The sequence below is a fragment of the Eucalyptus grandis genome, chromosome 3 (assembly GCF_016545825.1).
Source record: "Eucalyptus grandis isolate ANBG69807.140 chromosome 3, ASM1654582v1, whole genome shotgun sequence".
NCBI lineage: Eukaryota > Viridiplantae > Streptophyta > Magnoliopsida > Myrtales > Myrtaceae > Eucalyptus > Eucalyptus grandis.
In genome coordinates, this window is record NC_052614.1 from 17,581,258 (window position 1) to 17,600,051 (window position 18,794).

An 18,794-nucleotide genomic window follows, 5' to 3' on the forward strand; every position below is an offset into this window, starting at 1 on the left:
CGCCATCATTACTTGAAAAGAAGCATAATTAAGCGGCGATTACAAGTTGTTTGCCTAGAAACAATCTTTTGGTGCTCAGCAGCTCTGCTGTAGTAGCTTTTTTATGTTTAAAGAGAGCTTTTGAATTTGATAATTTCTTTCCAAACAAACAATTTCATGATGCAATGCCACTCATCACCGCATCACATAGTACCAAACTTACAAATGGTGGCACGGCCAACGTGTTAGAAATCTTAAAGGTCGAGGCAATCTATTAGTGTTTATTTAATTACTACATGGCAAAATTACAATTTCATATATATTATAATTAAAATTTTATTCATTTGGGACATTTGTCAAGTATGTTTAATAAGGAAACTTTATACTTAAATGCAGTGATTATACTTCACTTGAGGGAGATGGTACATTGAAAATTATAAGATATTCTCAAATAAGTATATAAGAAATAATCCAAGATACTTGTTAACAATAACGGGTGGCGAATTCTCGTTGCGCATGGAGGAGGGAGAGGGAGAGAGAAAGAGAGACTTACAATGTACAGTAACTTAATCCATGCGATTGAAATTTCATGAAATACAAGCAGGTCCACATAAATTGTACAAAAACGAATGAGGGTAAGGTGACTACCACCAACATCACTAGTTAAAAAAGGATGCCAATTTGCGACGGTCCCCATTTGGCAAGACTGCCCAAAGAGGAACAAGCTCACAACATTACTTGCTATAGGAGAGGAGGAACCCAAGCAAGAGAAAAGAGAATTGTAGCTTGAAACTATAAAGAACTTTGCAAAGATTCAAGTCTGCTCAAGAAGCCTCCATGTATAAGTTTGTCTTTCATGGAAGCCAAGGTTAGTAACACAAAGCTCCATGTCTTGGTGGAAATGATTGTGCCAGACATGTTCTTGTTGAGCGAAGTAGTGAAGAGTTTGGGACTTTGAGTGAAATCAACCGGACATCAATTCAAGGCACTCAATTCGGATGACGTATTGGCCATTGGCATTGCTCGTAACTTGAAACTACACATTGATGATTGGAAGTGCAAATTCCCTTTTGAGGTATTTTAGCTTCATGAAGATGATCTTATTTTGAGTTTGGAATTATTTAATAGCGTGAATGTTATGATCAACACAAGAACAAAGTCAATCATTATCACCAACCCAAAATGCCCATTTGATTGATGCTACCAATGATCTTTGGGTTGACGGAGACCACCGGTATCTACATGATTTGACTTGTGGAAAGAATGAGAGTTGGGGAACTCAACGATAATTTGAGAGTAAAGCCACAACCTTTGGAGAAACCAAAGGAGGAGTTGAGGCAACCTACGTCAACTCAAAGATATTAATTCATGTGCTTTTTTTGGGAGTGGAGAGCTTGTCAAGCAACATGTAAATGGTCATATCAAAGGAGTTGATTGAGGAACAAGTGGGATTCAAGACCTGTGTAGCCAACAAGTCAAGAGGAGAAAGACTAAGTGGTATCAGATACATAAGAATTGCCAATGTTCGAAGAAACCAACAATTCAAGCAAAAGATACTAACTTGAGAGCATGGAGGATGTCACTTGATTAGGTGAAGAAGAATGTCACAATCTCAAGGTTCTGAACGCTTGATATCGAGAAATGACCCTATGAATGGGATAAGCCTTAAACTACTAAAAGTTGAGGGTTTCTTGATAATGTATATTTGTATTTATGAAGAGATAATTGTTTTCTAATAATCAAAATAAAAATAGGGTTACAAATATAGATATGCTCATATGTGCTTAACCCTACTCATAACTAAGTTACTATTTTACCCTTATTACTCACAATATTTCTCAACACTCCCCCTCAAGTTGGGATATAGATATCAAAAAATCCCAACTTGTTACATAAGACGCTCACTCAATTCCCCCGTAGAGATTTCGTAAAAATGTCTGCGAGTTGATCCTCCGACTTTGTGTGTTGAAGAATAACGTCACATTTCTGAACATTTTCTCGCACAAAATAACAATCAACCTCAATATGCTTAGTTCACTTGTGGAAGACTAGATTAGAGGCAATATGAATAGCAGATTGATTATCATAATACAACACTGATGGATTTTATGGTGGCATTCCAATTTCTAATAGTAACATTCTCAACCATAGCACGATATTTAGCTTTAGCGCTTGGTAGGGAAACTAAATGTTGTTTCTTGCTTTTCCATGCAACTAAATTACCCCCAAGAAACACACAATAGCCTGAAGTAGATCTCCTATCCACAGGACATTCAGCCAAGTCGGCATTAGAAAAGCCTGCAATGTTTAGATGGCCATAATTCTTGAACTCTAGTCCTTTACTTGGCGCTCCCTTCAAATATTTGACAATTCAAAGTACAACATCCCAATGAGTGGTACGAGGAGAAGTCATGAATTGACTTACTACACTAATCGCGGAGGATATATAAGGTCTTGTAATAGTAAGATAGTTTAACTTAGTTTAACTTACCAACTAATCTTCAATACTTTGCTGGATCATGTAGTAATTCTCCATATTCTGCATCAAGTTTCATATTAGGATCCATAGGGGTATCGATTGGTTTTACTCCAAGAAATCCAACCTCGCCAAGGATGTCCAATACATACTTTCATTGTGATAAAATACTTCAATACCAAGAAAGTATTGAAGACGTCCCAGATCTTTAGTACTAAATTCTTTATGCAGAAATTGCTTAATTTTTTAATACCACTTGAATCGCTGCTAGTAATGATGATATCATCCATATATACAACTAGAAGGATACAACCAGTTGAAGACACAAAGCTGAAAATTGAATGATCTACCTACACCGCTTTAATCCAAATTTGATAACTGCATCACTAAATCTACCAAACCAAGCACGAAGAGATTGTTTAAATCCATACAAAGCTTTATGTAAATGACATACCACATTCTCCCCTTGAGCAATAAACCTAGGTGGTTGCTCTATGTAGACCTCCTTAGCCAGATCACCATGTAAAAAGGAATTTTTCACATCCAATTGATGAAAGATCTAGCCAAATTGCATAGCCAATGAAATAAAGACATGGATAGAGGGAATTTTGGCCACAAGAGAGAATGTGTCATTATAGTCGAGATCATAAGTTTGAGTATACCTCTTCGCAACTAATCGTGCCTTCAATCGATCAAGAGTACTATCCAAGTGAACTTTAATAGTAAAAACCCAACGATAACCAACAGGTTGCTATCATTAGGTAAGGAAGTAAGCTGCCAAGTTTTGTTTTGAATTAGTGCCTGCATTTCATCTCTCATGGCACAATGCCAACCCGGATGAGCAAGAGCTTCGGCAACACTACTAAGCACAAAAACCGAAGACAACGACAAGACAAAGGCAGAGAGGTAGGAGATAAACGATCATAGGACAAAAAATTTAAAATAGGATGATGCATACTAACATAATCAGAAAGATCGGAATAATGATCAATAGGACGACCAACACAAGAACGTGTACCTTTTTGAGAAGCAATGGGCTGATCAAGATCAGAGGTTGGCATTGCAACTGATGGGGGAACAAATGAATTAGGTGTTGATGAAGACTGTACTGTCATAGTTGGAATTGTACTTCATTGATGATAGGTGCACTTAGCAAATTGAAATTTTCTAAAGGCAGCTGGAGAGATGGAAGGCAGTGGAAGCATTGATAGTACACAATCATCACTATCACCATGTGTTTGCGGAACATTCTGAGAAGAAAAATATCATTGATCTTCAAAGAATGTCATATCTGTAGACACGAACATACGACGACAAGTAGGACTGTAACATTTGTAATCCCTTCTAAGTTTGAGAGTATTCCACGAAGACACATTTTTCATCTTGAGAATCCAGTTTATCAAGACCTGGAGTAAGATTATGTACAAAACAAACACACCCAAAGACTTGAAGAGGTAAAGAAAAGAGAGAACGATTTGGATGTAAAATTGAGAATGATGTCTTCCCTTGAAGAATAGAAGTTGGAAGCCTATTAATTAAATAACACGCCGTAAGAACATCATGGCCCCAAAAATGTTTAGGTAGATGCATATGAAACAAGAGGCAACGGGCGACATCAAGAAGATGGCGATTTTTACGTTCAGCTACGCCATTTTGTTGTAGAGTGTATGAGCAGGACGTCTGATGAATAATACCATGAGATTCTAGAAAGGGCTAGAAACCAGAAGTTGTAGAAAGGTATTCTTTTCCATTATCTGATCGTAAATGTTTGACAGAGATATTATATTGATTCAACACTTCGAAATAGAACAATTGAAAACAACGAAAAATCTATGTACGATCTTTTATTAAGAACAATCAAGTCATTCGGGAAAAATCATCCACAAATGTAACAAAATATTTGAATCCAGAGACATCAGACACACGGCATGGATCCCATACATCCGAGTGAACCAACTCAAATAGAATAAACACACGACTTTGAATATGGGAAGGAAAAGAAGCTCTATGATGTTTACCAAACTGACAAGTTTCACACTGAAAGGAATTCATAGACTTAGACTCAAGCAATAGACGTCAAAGTAGGTTTGGTGGTGGATGACCAGCACGACAATGCATTCGATATACATAAGTGGATGTTTGTTTCACAGCTACGACAACTAACACCTTCTTATCAAGATAGTACAGGCCATTTGATTCATGTCCCCCACCGATCATCTGTCCAGTTCTCATATCTTGAACAACACAACGGGATGGGGAAAAGGTCACAGAATAATTTAGTTCTTTAGTCAACGAGTTAGCAGAAATCAAATTAGAAGGAGATTTTGATAGGTGAATGACAGATGACAATAAAAGAGAGGGACTCAAATGAGCAACTCCCATACTAGTAACTTGAGACCGTGAACCATTTGCTAATGTAACTGAATTTGATAATGAAGGAAATGTAGAGTGAAAAGAAGACAGTAGATTAGAGTTACCAGTCATGTGATTGGTAGCTCCAGAGTCTATAACCCAAGAATCAGGCGATGTAGACAACAAACATGATGAACTACCTTTAAAGCTTTGTGCCAGAGTTGCAATATGAGCTGAAGATCCTGTCACTTGTTGGGAGAGAACCAATGTATCATACTCAACACGTGTTAATGTAACCAAATCGCTTGTCTTCAAAACTTGAGTTGAACTTGGTGGAGCATTGAGGGAGGACCAAGAGAATCCTCAACCTCTGCATATGCAGCAAGAGGGGGTTTGAGCTTTGGGTGAAGTGTATAGCAATAAGCTTCTGTATGTCCAGCTCTTTGGCAATGATGGTAATAGTGGGAACCACGACTATTTCCAAAATTAATAGTACCACGAGTCCCAACTCCCCCTTCACGGCCTCCACGACTTCCGTTGCGAACAACACCACGTCCACAACCTCGATAACCACGACCTCGACCTCCACATCCACTAGAACCTAGGAAAAGCATAGCACTAATCTCCACTGTTGGCGTGGAAGAACTCTTCTCAGGAATTGTAGAATGAAGAGCCTGGGAGAAGACTTCATCTACTGTAGGAAGAGAACTCTGAGATGTAATATGTTGATAAAGAGATGAATATTCAGGCCTCAATGACTTGAGATATAATATTACCCTCAAATCCTCTTGGCATTTAGCCAAAACATTTGGATTGTTCGAGGCAAGAAGATAAGTATCCAATCGTTGGAAGAGAGTGGTGAACCGAGCATAATGATCAGATAAAGATTAATCTCCATGTTGAATATCAAATAACTTTTCCTACATGTCACATACTCGCATCATATTATTTTGCCTCGAATAGAGTAATGCACACTTATCCCAAACTGCTTTAGCGGAGTCACATTGAATAAAGTGAGGACTGACCTTAGGGTCCATGCTATGCCACAATAGGGTTTGAATCATCGCATCTCCTGCAATCCAATTGGTAGCTTTACTCTTGCTAGGCAGTATGGTCTATCTAACTTGACAGATGTTAATTGAAATTGACCAAAAGGAGATCCGAAAGTTGATCCATTGGTCACCATTAATGAATAATGATTGAACCCAAGAAATGAACTTCACAGTTGCCAATACTTAATTCCAATAATTCAATCAAATACAAAAAAATAAAAAAAATCTGAATAGAGAGGCCTCAATTGAATCACCATATGAATCACCAAAGCACTGGTATACTTATTCTTAATATTTCCATTGATTCAATGCAACATCACTTTCAAGTACAAAACAACAACTCTATCCTCTGTAATAGCCATAGAATCTATCCTCAATAATGGCTACTTCTAAAATTTTGTATAGTACAAATAATAAAGTGGGTTACCGTCCATCTCCAGAAAGTATCCCATTATTCGCCGTTTCTAGAAGCCTTTCCAGCACCCCACAGCCAGCACCAAAGTTGGAAGAACCACTTTAACATTAATAATTAAGCGACAAAGTTGTCCATTGACTCACCACTGTTCAAGTTCCAAGCTTTTCTTCCTCCACTGCAAATTGACACGGTAGAGATCCTGATCAAAGCTAGACGAACTAATCTTGGGGGATTTGGACTTCTTAAGGGCTACGCCGAAGGTCGAACCCTGCTGTCGACGCCAGATGGCTGCCTTGAATCTTCCCCACCTTGAAGTAAATTTAATTGGGATTCCTTCTCAAAAAAAAAAAAAAAATTCACAAGCAAGACCCAAGGAAGTGTAAAGTAGAATCTCAACACCCGTTCACAAACATAGGAAATGAAGAACCGTCAATGTTGAGCAGGGTCTCATAAGTCGCAACAAAATTCAAAGGTGGATGTGCTGAAAGACCTAAAGACCGAGCATGCTCTCCTTAGCATCGCCAAGATCACTCCTAATCATAAGATTTTTAGGGTTTTCAAGTCCCATCTTGGTCCAACGTCGCCAAATCTGAGCTGCGAATGGGTTACATAGAGTTAGATCTGTTTGTCAAGGCTGAGCGACAACAACCATAATGCAGGTCGATGCGTTCCCAAGACGTGACTCGAACGATGATAGATGGGGTTAGCGTCATGGGTCACAACACGCAAGATTCGAACAATTACAACTAGGGCTACTATCTCTGAAGCGCAGTACCAGAAGGAGAGAGGACGATTGCCAGAACATGGATCGAGAAGCGTCAGTCAAGGAGTTCATGGGTTGCCTGCTGGAGACATGACCTTTTCCGATGACGGATCAGTGTCATCGGCCAGAGGCACGGCCTTTTCCGATGACAGAATAGTGGTCTCCAGTAATCTGGCTACTAGGGTTTTTTATTTTTTTTTTTTAAGTGCAGCTCTAGGGTTTTTTATTTTTTTTTAAGTGCAGCTCTGATACCATGTGAAGAGATAATTATTTTCTAATAATCAAAATAAAAATAGGTTACAAATATATATATGCTTGTATGTGCTTAACCCTACTCATAACTAAGTTACTATTTTACCCGTATTACTCATAATATTTCTCAACGGTATTTACGATATTTAGTGGGGTAGATGGTAGTCTTCTATTTAATAGAGTAGATGTAATTAAGAAGAGTAGATCTTCACATATATAAATAAGGGTGCCATTCTCCTCATTTATATCGATTAGCACTTGAGCAGTAAAAATACATTTTCTAAGGTTCCTCTTTCTAAAAACTTTCTCTCTCTACGATCTAAATGGATTAGGGAGTGAACATTCAATCTTAGGAAAAAAAAGGCTTAAACTTAGGCGACTCAATGAATTAAAAGAAGCTTAATTTGTCATATGGTCGATCTAAAGCATCAGCCCACACTTTAATCATGGTTAACAATAAAGCATACAGAAAATTAGACTTAAATGGGAAAAATAAAAGCTGTGGCAATATGCTGGGACAGGAAATAAATTGCTTGTATAAAGTTTTATAAATTAAAGTGCAATATATACATTTTTAAATTTGCACCAAAATATTGGAAAAGGTTGTGTAACCTTAAATCTAAGACAGATGTTTTGGGCTTTTTGCTCTTGGACAGGGGGGAAACCCCCACGAGATCCGCAGGTGCTCTCGTGGAGCGTGGGCCAAAGGACTACCAGTCAACCGTTAACTACCAGTCTCCTCCTCCCTTCCCTCTGCCAACACTAAGAAAAGAAACGCCGGCGTGCTCTCCCTGTGTTCATCCCCGCGTCAACCTCTCGCATTCCCCCACCTTGAAAAAGGGGAAGAAACCCTTCATCACACTCGAAACCTCCAATGCAAGTAAAGAGAAGCGCCTCACGGATTGTCTTGAAACTCAGAGAAACCGTTCTGTTCAAGCCATGCTCAAGAACAAGCTCAAGATCCCCGACAAGACCCGCAAGCCGTTCCCGGACCGGCTGGGGAGCTTGGTCATCGGTTTCGACTACCGGGACGGCGAGAATGCGGGGTCCGATGCGGCCCTCGAGTTCGGGGAAGAGCTCGAGACGATTCAGCCCAACGGGTTCGGGTCGGATCGGGAGTTCGAGGAGCCGGATGATGGAGTGGAAGAGGGGCGCGTGCAGGATGAGGGCCCGACCGGCGGAGGAGCCGGCGGCGGCGGCTGCGGCGGCGGCGAGCCGGAGTTTCGGGCCCGGCAGAGGCCCGCGAGAGAAGGGTCGGCTCCGGTTTCGGTGTTGGAGGTGATTGCAGCTGATGAGAAGAGGTCTGATGTTCAGTACGAGGTATGATGGATTGATGTGAATTGATGACATTTGTCTTCGGATGGTTGAATGCTTGAGGCTCACGTTGTTACTATGCGTGAACTGATGCAGCATTGTGTGTGTAGTCGATTGGAAGTTCTCAATTTGTCGGTTCAATTCTTGGATTCTTTCTGCAGATATCGCAGGAAGAAATAAATTTGGAGAAGTTGCAGAGAATTGCGAGTAAAGGGCTTCCTGACGAGGGGGGTTTGCGTGCCACGACTTGGAAGGTTAGAACTTAATTATGTTCATTCCTCAAGCACTTTGCTGGTTCATAGTAATGATATGTGTGTGGAGCAAGATAACACCTTACAAAAACTTGAATCGCATCTTGTGATGGGAGAAGGATAATTCATTTTTCAGCTTCTTGAATGTACTTAAATTGCCTAAGTCTGGAGGAAGTGCTATTTTTTTATAAATGGTTTGTCACTGAAATTGTCATACTGGATTCCCCATTCCTAACTGCTTTCTGGGTACATTATTCCAAGTGTGCATGCTCTTACGTACGAGTTCACCAAAAGGGCAATTTGATGGACACTGCCTTGAATATGTGCGACAACACATACTGCCATCAGTCTAATCTTATTATCTTATTCTAAAACAATATAGGGCAAATTCATTGCCTGATTTAGACTTTTGAAATTAGAGAGCTTGGAGCCACAATCCTTTTACCTTCCATGATTGAAAGGTGATCAATATTGCTCTTTGTTTGTGACCTTGAAACAAAGACTCTCAGCAAGGACTGTTCCATTCTTATGGTGCATATGTTTGACATGCTTTGAACTGTATCATAACCCCATTAAAGAGCCAAGTAAGCCTACCCTAACATACCCACTTTTCATAAGCAGCTCATCTGATTCCGGCACATTGTGGATAACATATCCAATCTAGTTTGCCATGTACCAAAAACGATGAGGTGGATAAAAGCATATGCAAGACTGGGAGTTCCTGAACCTTTAACAGAATTCCTATTTACTTGTAATTGAGGTTATAATGTGTGAACTTGATCTGTAATTGAGCGAGTGCCTTTGGAAGGATAAACAAGGATAGGCACTTTGAAGATGTGCATTTTGTGAAATCTTTGTTTAATCTGCTCTATTTTAAGCAGCTGCTCCTTGGCTATCTTCCCCCTTCTCGCAACTTGTGGGAAAAGGAGTTATCAGAGAACCGACTTAAGTATGCGAAACTGAAAGAAGACCTTCTTATAAGTCCTGTAAGCTGCTTTCTTCCTTTCTTTTTATCAACTTGTATCGCCAGAATCATATGACTCTGAAGTTCGTGATGTATGAAAATCTTGACTCTAGGCAGTCAGAGTTTGCTAGAAGGAAAAATTTAGATTTCAGTCCTCGTGAAACGGAAGCAGGGAGTGATGTTGATGGGCCACTTCGCCGGCACCAAATCTCTCAGGAGGATCACCCTCTGAGTCTTGGTAAAGCTAGCGTTTGGAATCAGTACTTTGAGGTGCATATCTTTTCCACCATTTGGGGTTCGCTTTGTCCTTCCTTGCCCTATTCTTGAGCTGATGTTTACCACAATAGAGATGTGTTTCTAGAATACAGAAGTTGCAGAGCAGATAGACCGTGATTTACAACGTACCCACCCAGATATGAAATTCTTTTCTGGAGAAACAGCGATCAGTAGAAGACACAGGGTATGGTATCTTTTATGTTGTTCTATATGAGATTGTTGCTACTTTCTTTTCTTGTGAAGAGGAGCTGATGTATTTTTTTGTGTGTCTACAGGAAGCAATGAGAAATATTCTCCTCCTGTTTGCAAAATTGAATCCTGCTATCCGCTATGTGCAAGGAATGAACGAGGTCTTGGCACCCATATATTATGTCTTCAGTACTGATCCTAACGAGCAAAATGCTGTAAGAGTTACTGAATCTTCTTGTCTCCAGAAGTATGTCATTTGCCCTTGGATGACTGTATTTCCGTGCTTGCAAATTGTCCAAGTTTATACTTACATGGCTCAGAATTTCCTAGGTGTCATGTTTTTTTAAAGCTCAAGCTTTATATATGTTCAGGTCACTTTTTGATCTTACATCTGCTGAGTTTTTGCGGAATCTTGATCTCTTATTGTGCTCCGATATGCAATGAAATGTGTAGAGGTCTTTGAGGCGTTTTACTATGCATGTTTTCACATTAGTGTCTATCGAACTTGCACTAATTAATTGAGCTGGATTCTTTTTAGTCAACATGGTGATGTAAAGGAAAATTCAAAGGTAGGTACAATTCCAGTTTTTTCCCCACTGGAAAGCTATAATTTCATTCTATAAATATTCTCTCTCTGACCAATGCTTTTACTTGCTCGTGTCATACTCACTCAGGACATATCTTTGCTTGATATCTGTGTGATAAGTCTCTCAAGTCTAAGAAATCATGAAATATAGCGTCAAATGTATATCTAATTTCAGCCTCTTTTTGTGAATTAATGCATTTGCTCCATGTTGTGCATCTGGTACCCTCTACAGTCATTTGTTTGCTTTAACATCTGTATCATAGTCTCTCAAGTCTTAAAATCATGTCAATCTACCAATGTGATTGCAACTTCACCTCTTTCAAAGTATTGATGTGTTCACTCCACATTGCCCAGCTTGTACTCTTCTTTCCATTAATGAACTTGTTATCTTTTCGCATCTAATGTGGAGATGTTGTCTTATATCTGTGCAGGCAAATGCAGAAGCAGATAGTTTTTCATGTTTTGTCAGGCTCCTGGGTGACTCAGTGGACCACTTCTGTCAACAGTTAGACAATAGTTCAGTGGGAATACTCTCTACCCTTTCCCGCTTATCTGAGTTGTTAAAGACGAACGATGAGGAATTGTGGCGGCATCTTGAATTTACAACCAGGGTAATCTCAAATGGCTCAAGCTATAATTCCATAAGTTCAACATTTTGTGGTTGCACGTCTTCTTCAGCTCTGCTTTCTGACATCGCAATTTTGGGATTTGTTGGTCAGCTAATGTCATGATTATTATGAGCAGGTTGAACCGCAATTCTACGCATTTAGATGGATCACATTGCTTCTTACCCAAGAATTTAGCTTCCAATCCATCTTGAGAATATGGGATTCTCTTTTGGGCAACCCTTTTGGTGTTCAGGTATTTTTGCTCTCTCTGCATTCTCCATTTCTACAGTTGTGCATGCTATCCATGTTATTAAAATCCATGAAAACAAGTAAGAACCAATATGGGTTAGTTTGAAGTGGTTTGGTCTGACTGGGTTTCTTGGTCTACCGGGACTCACTGAGTACATCTTCTGAGAAAGATGTTGGAAATAATCGGATGTAGAGACCTGTTTTATTTGGAAATTAGCCTTTTCTTTTATTGGCGTAATTTCATGATGTAGAAATGTAATGCCTGATAAGTAGAGGAAAACCACTTGCCAATTTAGGATGATATTTCTGATGCATGCTAGCGTTTGCAGATGAAGGAGGATAGTATGAGAAGCTCGAATTTGGGAGGAATTTTTGAATTTATACATTCCATTTTAAGTTTGGTATAGGTAGAAATTCAAATGAAGCGGTGGGAAGAATCAGAGATCATAAAGTAACAGTGAGCAGGGTGATCATAATCTTGGATTCTTTCTGCAAAAGAAATGGGAAATTGGTCTAAATCAATCAACATTTCCCTCACAATATATGCACATGATAGGTTAAATAGAGAAGCGAGTGTTATAATATATGGAACACAAGAATGCTACTTAAATATAAGATTAAATTCTGTGTGATGTTATGGCCAACAATAGTTAATAGAGAAGCATGCGTGTTATAACATATGGAACACAAGAATGCTACTTAAATATAAGGTTAAATTCTGTGTGATGTTATGGCCAATGATTGTTTATTCAACGTAATGGATACACCGGAAATGTGTACCAGACATAAGGATACTTTCGATGGGAAATCGAGAAAAGGAGATTGAAAATGTCCTTTTCGAGAAAAGTTGTTGTGAAACCAATCAAGGACAAGATCAGCAAGTGACAAAAAAGGGGATCGTGAATCTTTTACATGTGGAGTCTTCTTGACAATGTGAATGCCGATGGGGAAAGACATAAAAAGGCATTTGATAAGTATTTTAATGTGATTGAAATCTGAAACATTTGAAAGCGTATTGATCCTGGGCTAAATCAATCTATTATGATAAGGCTTGCTTTGTTCTTGTCATTTTCGTTCGCCTTCATGTCCTGATTTCTATGGAGGAGTGCAAGTCTGCTCGTCATTTTCTCAATACTGTTTAGGTCACTTCTGTCTGATTGGTGAGTGATGCTTTTTGGGGTGGAAACAGTCTTTCCTCTCCTGTGCATAGAGCTAGAGCATTTAGATTTCACTTTGCCTCCTGCTGGTAATTGAACATACACTCTAATATTATGCTTGTGGTGGACACAATTCTTTTGCGAATTCCCCTCTCTTCAATCGATCAACTTGTTGGCAACTTGAGAAAATGACAATGAAATACGTCTGGTGGCACAGGATATGCTGCTGCGAGTTTGTTGTGCCATGTTGTTATGCATAAAGAGCAGACTGATGAGTGGTGACTTCATAGCGAACTTGAAGCTTCTACAGCACTACCCGGATATCAACATTGAACACCTGCTCCAGGTCGCGATGGATTTGACTCCCGACACATCTTCCTATCGCTTGTCCTTGTAATGACTCTGTATCAACAAACATTTGCCAATGTTTGTACAGAGTCTCTCTCTCTCTTTCCCTCTCTCTCTCTCTCTCTCTCTTTCTCTCTCTGTGTATCACAAAACGATTTGCAAGGATGAAGTGGGTTTTGATATTGGTTTGAGGCGATCCGATCCGTCCACTTCTCTACATATTCACTGTGAAATGCATTGATACGGGCATCATTAATGTTTCAGAATACTTTCCTTTTGTGAACAGACGCCGTTTTCGAGGAGGCAAAAATTCCACTACTACAGAATTGTCAATAGGAAAACCCATGATTCCATAATGTTCGTTACCTGGCTTTTACTTGACCGGCAGATGCTGTCTTGGCTGGATTATGGGTAGGCTTTTTCTAGGCAATGTTCCTTGTCCGACGGGAATCTGCCAACGTTGTTGTCCCATTTCCTGTATTAAGGATGAGGCGCTCATTCGTCCAAAGCGAATTATTAGGCACAGATCTGTCAGTGTTCGAAAAGATGACTCAAGTGGTCGCACGTTCGGCTCCCTCAAACCCCTTTTTCTTCCCGTCTTGCGGGTCATATTTTAATTTTAATACAAAAGATTATGTGAATAAAAGGCAATAAAATACATCTCTATCTCTAAGGTAACGTGGAATTTTAAAATTTGCGATTGGCTTTATAAGCCTAAATAAAAAAAGGGCTAACGTCAAATTCACTCAGAACAAAATGCATATGAGAAAAATCAATGCGGTTTTGAAGTACTGCTTCTCAGCCAAGAATTGAAATGGATATGCAACTTTTCCAAATTTAGGAGAAAATGACTCCTGATTTGTCCAAGCGGATGAGGCTCTGATCTGGTTAAAAGTTCTGGACTTTAGTAGAGAGACAAAGCTGAGAAAATGAAAGGCCGTCTCAAACCCAAAGCAAGTCCACCTTCCCCTCCCCATGGAAATTTGTGGCGTCGCTTTGTTCGTACATATTAGATATTGATTTTTATCGAACTTATTCATTATCGCAACTCGAGATCCAAAGTACCCCATTTTTCTATTTATCTTCTATATTTAAATTATTCTTGACTTTATCCACATTCTCGGTCAATGTTCATACTTTAAGCTCTTCAAGGAGATGGTTGCGTGACATGCCTGGGGACGCTACAATGTGAACCGATTATTGATTTTTCTAAAGCTATAGTTTTGAAATTGTTTCTGCACACGTTGCTCCCACTATCTCGCTTTACTTGTAGACAAGAAGGAGAAAAGAAAAGAAAAATTGCAAGCTGAAGAAAACAAATGATGGTCCCTTGGATCCTAGCAAGGCAATTGGGAAAAACCTAAACAAAGACCATCCGGTTTCGAGGCAGGTTCAATTGCCCACATGCATGTAAAAAGGAGTGTATTAAGTTCATAGTAATCATATCCATACGTGCAAAATGTGCATTTCTTTACTGGGTTTAAAGGGGATTAAGATCTAATTATCTTTTCCATTAAAGAAATCTTGATTTTTGGTCAAGGTCATTGTGTTGTCTTTGAAACGTTATGTTTCTCGAGTACGCAATGAATCCATTTTCCCCTCCCCCTCTATGTATGTTAAGGGATGCTGGATCTTTGATTCACTTGTTACTTTTGAGTCATTTTGGTATTATTTTCTTATTCTGTTTTATATGACATGATAAGTTTTTTTCTCAAATTTCAAAAATCTAGTTCCACATGTGGAATTCCTTTCGTAACACCTTATTAATTAAAATTTTAAAAAATTACAAACATCATGCACGGACTTTCTTCAAACTTCTAACGCGGGACAGCCCAAAAATTAAAAAAAAAAAAAAAAAAAAAAAGAATTGTATGGTCCGTAGATCATGTAAACGAGTTCATCTTAATTGTTCGTCATGCCGTCCCAGGATGCCAAAGAAGCTTTGTTAATGTTCTAAAGATTGACGATCAACTTTAATTAATCTTGATTGGCCTTGGGAATAATATGCGTCACTCGTGCAAAAAGTAGACGCGGGGAGCTTTTTCTTTACTGATATTACTTTTAACTTTTTTCTTTTTTATTTATTTTTTACTTTAGACTGGAATAGGTTAATCGATTTCGTGATTCTTGCTTCTGTTGGCTCCATGTTATCTCTATTTTTCTAAAATAATAATTATAACGTAAATTGTTTTTTTTTTTTTTGGTTGCTTGCGAACGCTTTTCTTCGTATGCGACGTATTTGTCGGTATAGGAATGGCTGTCTTTATAAGACAGGTGGAAGGTTTCAATTCCTGCCTGAAAGTAAGTGAAAAGACAATGATGTAATGATATGCACGTACCGACGGGAAGAAAAACATTTGTAGCAAATTCTGATAATTTTTCCATGTTTCTATATGGTTTTTTGAGAGAATTATACAAGCTTAAACAATTTTCTATGAAATGTAAAGACTTTTGGATCTGAAAAAATGAAAATGTCTGTTAATTCTTGAGACTAGAATTTGTGCATGCATAAATTATATAAACCCGTAGATATAAATTCTTCAAATAAAAAGTGAAGGGAAAAAGTTGTATTTATTATCGTAAGATAACATTACTGAGAATTCTTGTTACACATACACCTATTTATTTTTGAAATAGATTTTTTTTTCTTATTTTCTTTTTCAAAATTATTAATAGTGAGCAGCCTTTTTGGGACTGTATAAAAACACAAAAACACCTACTCCCATATTTATTTAGAGGCCCCATCTACTTATCTATATCTGATTTTTTTGCCTATTTTAGCCTGACATGTAAAGCATCTCCAAGGCCACCAAATCCTTTCCCAGTCTGTCATCAGGGTCAGATTATGTGCTAATATACCTCTCCAGGATAGTTATGAACATTCCCTTAAGCATCTCTCCTAAATGTTCATGTCGTTTGGTTGAATTAAAAGCCCTGCTCATTTTGGATTCATAAAAATCCAAAGCCTAGAGATATTTATTGGAAATACAATTAATTGAGACACAAAGTTTAGGTGCCAAATAAAGATTTTCTAGAGAAACCTTCTAGATGGATTAAATCTTGAACTAAACCGAAGAGTTTGCCCAAATCGAAACTCCTCGCACCCGTGAGCATATGCTAAATTTCATCGAAATTATGTAATAATGAATTTCTCTCCGCGACGTCATCTCACGGAAACCGAAACTTTTTCTTGTGACGTTCCTCTCATCCAATACTGAAAAATATATATATATTTTTTTCACAAGAGATAGAAAAACCCACCAATCCCACTCTTCCTTTTGACATTAGGTTCCTACTACTGCTGTCATTCAAATAAATAAAATGCCAATTTGCGGCCCCTTCTTTTGTAGGTCACCGTATCATATGGCTCATCATTATTTAATGTCACATTGTTTAGCTTCCATTGCAACCATCATACCATTCTCTCTCTCTCTCTCTCTCTCTCTCTATAAAGAGCAGAGCAAAACACAGACCAGACCAGACCACACCAAGTAAACCTCAAGAAGGCAACCGCCATCTTCCTCTGCTGACAGCAGCCAACAAATAGCACCCTTCTCTCTCTCTCGTCCTTCTTCATCAAATTCAACATGTCTCCCATCTTGACCCCTCAAGGAATGGCCTTGGCCACCGCCATGGCGGTCTCCGGCACCGTAATCCTCCTCGCCCTCCGCCTCCAGAAGCCGGTCGACGATCACGTCTCGCAGCCACCGCAGCCCCCGCAGCAGGCCCTCCGCTCCTGCATGATGTCCGGTACGAACACCTAAAGAAGAACCTCTCTCTCTCTCTCTCTCTGTTTTTTCTTTTCCCTCTCCGGCCGAATTCCCGAGTTACCCATGTCGCAAAATCCTTTCTTCTTCTCTTCTTCTTTTTGCCCTGATCACGATTGTGGGTGTTCCCCTGTTTTTTCCGTCTTCGAAGATGGGAAGCGGAGAGCGAAGAACAAGAAGAAGAGAGTCCACTTCGCGGCGGACGTGGTGGATCCGTGCGGCTACAGCGAGGAGTTCAGGAGGCAGCACAGGATCGCGACCAGTCCCGCTCCTCCCTCCCCCGACCCGAATCCGACCAAGTTCAAGAAGAATGCGAGCGGCAAAGCTAGAGGAATGCCTGCCAATAGGATGGCTCTGTACAACGGAATTCTCAGAGACCGTGTCGTTCAGAGATTGGCCTATTCCTGCTGACGGGAGGGCTTCCCCATTTGCCCTTCCATTTCTCCCCCCAAGTTGCTGCTGTGGATATTTTAATCTATTCTCGCTAACTTTGCAGTATATTCTTGTAAAGATTCCCCTCTCCCTGCCCCTGTTCTTTAGTTCCTTTTTCGCGCTGTCGGAAATTCCTGCTTCATTAGACTCTGAGGAAGATGTTCAGCAGTTCCGGTTTAGGCCCGGAAGGTGATGGAATTTAGGAACTAGATGGGCCCGGAAGCCTCTTAGGATGGGGTAATTTCAATGGCCGAATATGTGAATCTGTCTTGCTGTTTAGAAATTTTCAGGCTTCTGTTCTTGCCATTTGAAGAATTTTTACCTTTCTTTTTTGCTGATCGGGCAGAGCGAATGCGTGCCGCTGTGCTGCTTGAGTTGATATCGCCATCCCGGGATGGCGACATCTGGTGAGATTTGGCTGATCCTTACTTTCGCTGCTCTCTAATCGTATCGGTTTTGTTTGCGTGAAGCAAAGATTCGTCGTCAATTATTGGAGGTGATAACTACAGGGGTTTTTCACCCCTTCGTTTGCCCTCGACATTACCCTGGCCAATCACAAATTTTGACAATCATGGAGGTGCGGCATCCGGTAGGTCGTATGGTCGTTTTAGATGCCGTTCTGTCGGTCTTTGTCTATCCTAGTAGTTTGTGCGGAAGGTGGCGTCGTTTCTATGTGGACTCGATCCGATCCGACCCGATTCCCATTTTCTCTGAGATCTGGAGTGCCCTAAACTCTCTTGCCTAAATCGCCAATGCCCTCGATGGTGTCAGCCTATACTAAGCAATAGCTATAGTCTCTCACTTTGGCTACGTTGTTGTCGAAGGTTGCCAGAAGTCTCGCCTTGTTTAGAATTTTCTTGCTCTGATGATCACATTTGCCCACGTTGGATAGGTTAGAGTCTGCCATTGAATTGTATATTCACTGATTCATGTCCCATGCTACAATTTGTAACAATTTGATTCGTTTCACATGATTCAAGTCTGCAAAAGGAGTACTTGCTAATCTCACAAGTTGCAAGCAATGACCACATAGTGATGAGTTCTGCCTATGAATCGTCTAAAAATATCTATTTCGTCTGATATGGGACTGAAGTGTCACTGTCCTTGCATAAATTACCGTTCATCTTCCTTCAACCACAATCCAAGCATGGAGCAATTACACCATATTTTCAGCAAATTCCGTGCCATGTCATCTCAAAACAACTACATAACCATTAACCCATTTGAGAATTTGACACCATTGGACCCACTTAAACATAAAAAACTTTAGGATGTCTTCGAATGATGATCACTCTTTCCTTTTCTTTTAAACTTTTTGCTTATGGCATTTCGAGACTTTATTTTCTTAACAATAATTAACTCAG

At 39.6% G+C, this 18,794-nt stretch overlaps 2 protein-coding genes across 2 annotated transcripts; both read left to right on the forward strand.

Moving 5' to 3' along the window:
* The first annotated feature begins 6,971 nt into the window (after positions 1-6,971).
* LOC104436695 (TBC1 domain family member 13) lies at positions 6,972-13,429 on the forward strand. The gene is made up of 10 exons (XM_010049544.3): positions 6,972-7,153; positions 7,946-8,609; positions 8,765-8,857; positions 9,736-9,840; positions 9,936-10,088; positions 10,180-10,278; positions 10,370-10,498; positions 11,301-11,480; positions 11,614-11,730; positions 13,101-13,429. The coding sequence occupies exons 1-10, from the start codon at positions 6,972-6,974 to the stop codon at positions 13,278-13,280; spliced, it is 1,902 nt and encodes a 633-aa protein (XP_010047846.2). The 3' UTR covers positions 13,281-13,429.
* A 3,202-nt stretch (positions 13,430-16,631) lies between these two features.
* On the forward strand, positions 16,632-17,745 carry LOC104436696. The gene is made up of 2 exons (XM_010049545.3): positions 16,632-16,981; positions 17,150-17,745. The coding sequence occupies exons 1-2, from the start codon at positions 16,819-16,821 to the stop codon at positions 17,407-17,409; spliced, it is 423 nt and encodes a 140-aa protein (XP_010047847.1). The 5' UTR covers positions 16,632-16,818; the 3' UTR covers positions 17,410-17,745.
* The last annotated feature ends 1,049 nt before the right edge of the window (positions 17,746-18,794 follow it).

Excerpts from the sequence above, each read along its gene's own strand:
- LOC104436696 (XM_010049545.3), top strand. The coding sequence starts at position 16,819 with ATGTCTCCCATCTTGACCCCTCAAGGAATGGCCTTGGCCACCGCCATG. Across the intron at positions 16,982-17,149 it reads CCGCTCCTGCATGATGTCCG|ATGGGAAGCGGAGAGCGAAG; the intron begins GTACGAACACCT and ends CCGTCTTCGAAG.
- LOC104436695 (XM_010049544.3), top strand. The coding sequence starts at position 6,972 with ATGGGGTTAGCGTCATGGGTCACAACACGCAAGATTCGAACAATTACA. Across the intron at positions 9,841-9,935 it reads AAGACCTTCTTATAAGTCCT|TCAGAGTTTGCTAGAAGGAA; the intron begins GTAAGCTGCTTT and ends GACTCTAGGCAG. Across the intron at positions 10,279-10,369 it reads CGATCAGTAGAAGACACAGG|GAAGCAATGAGAAATATTCT; the intron begins GTATGGTATCTT and ends GTGTGTCTACAG.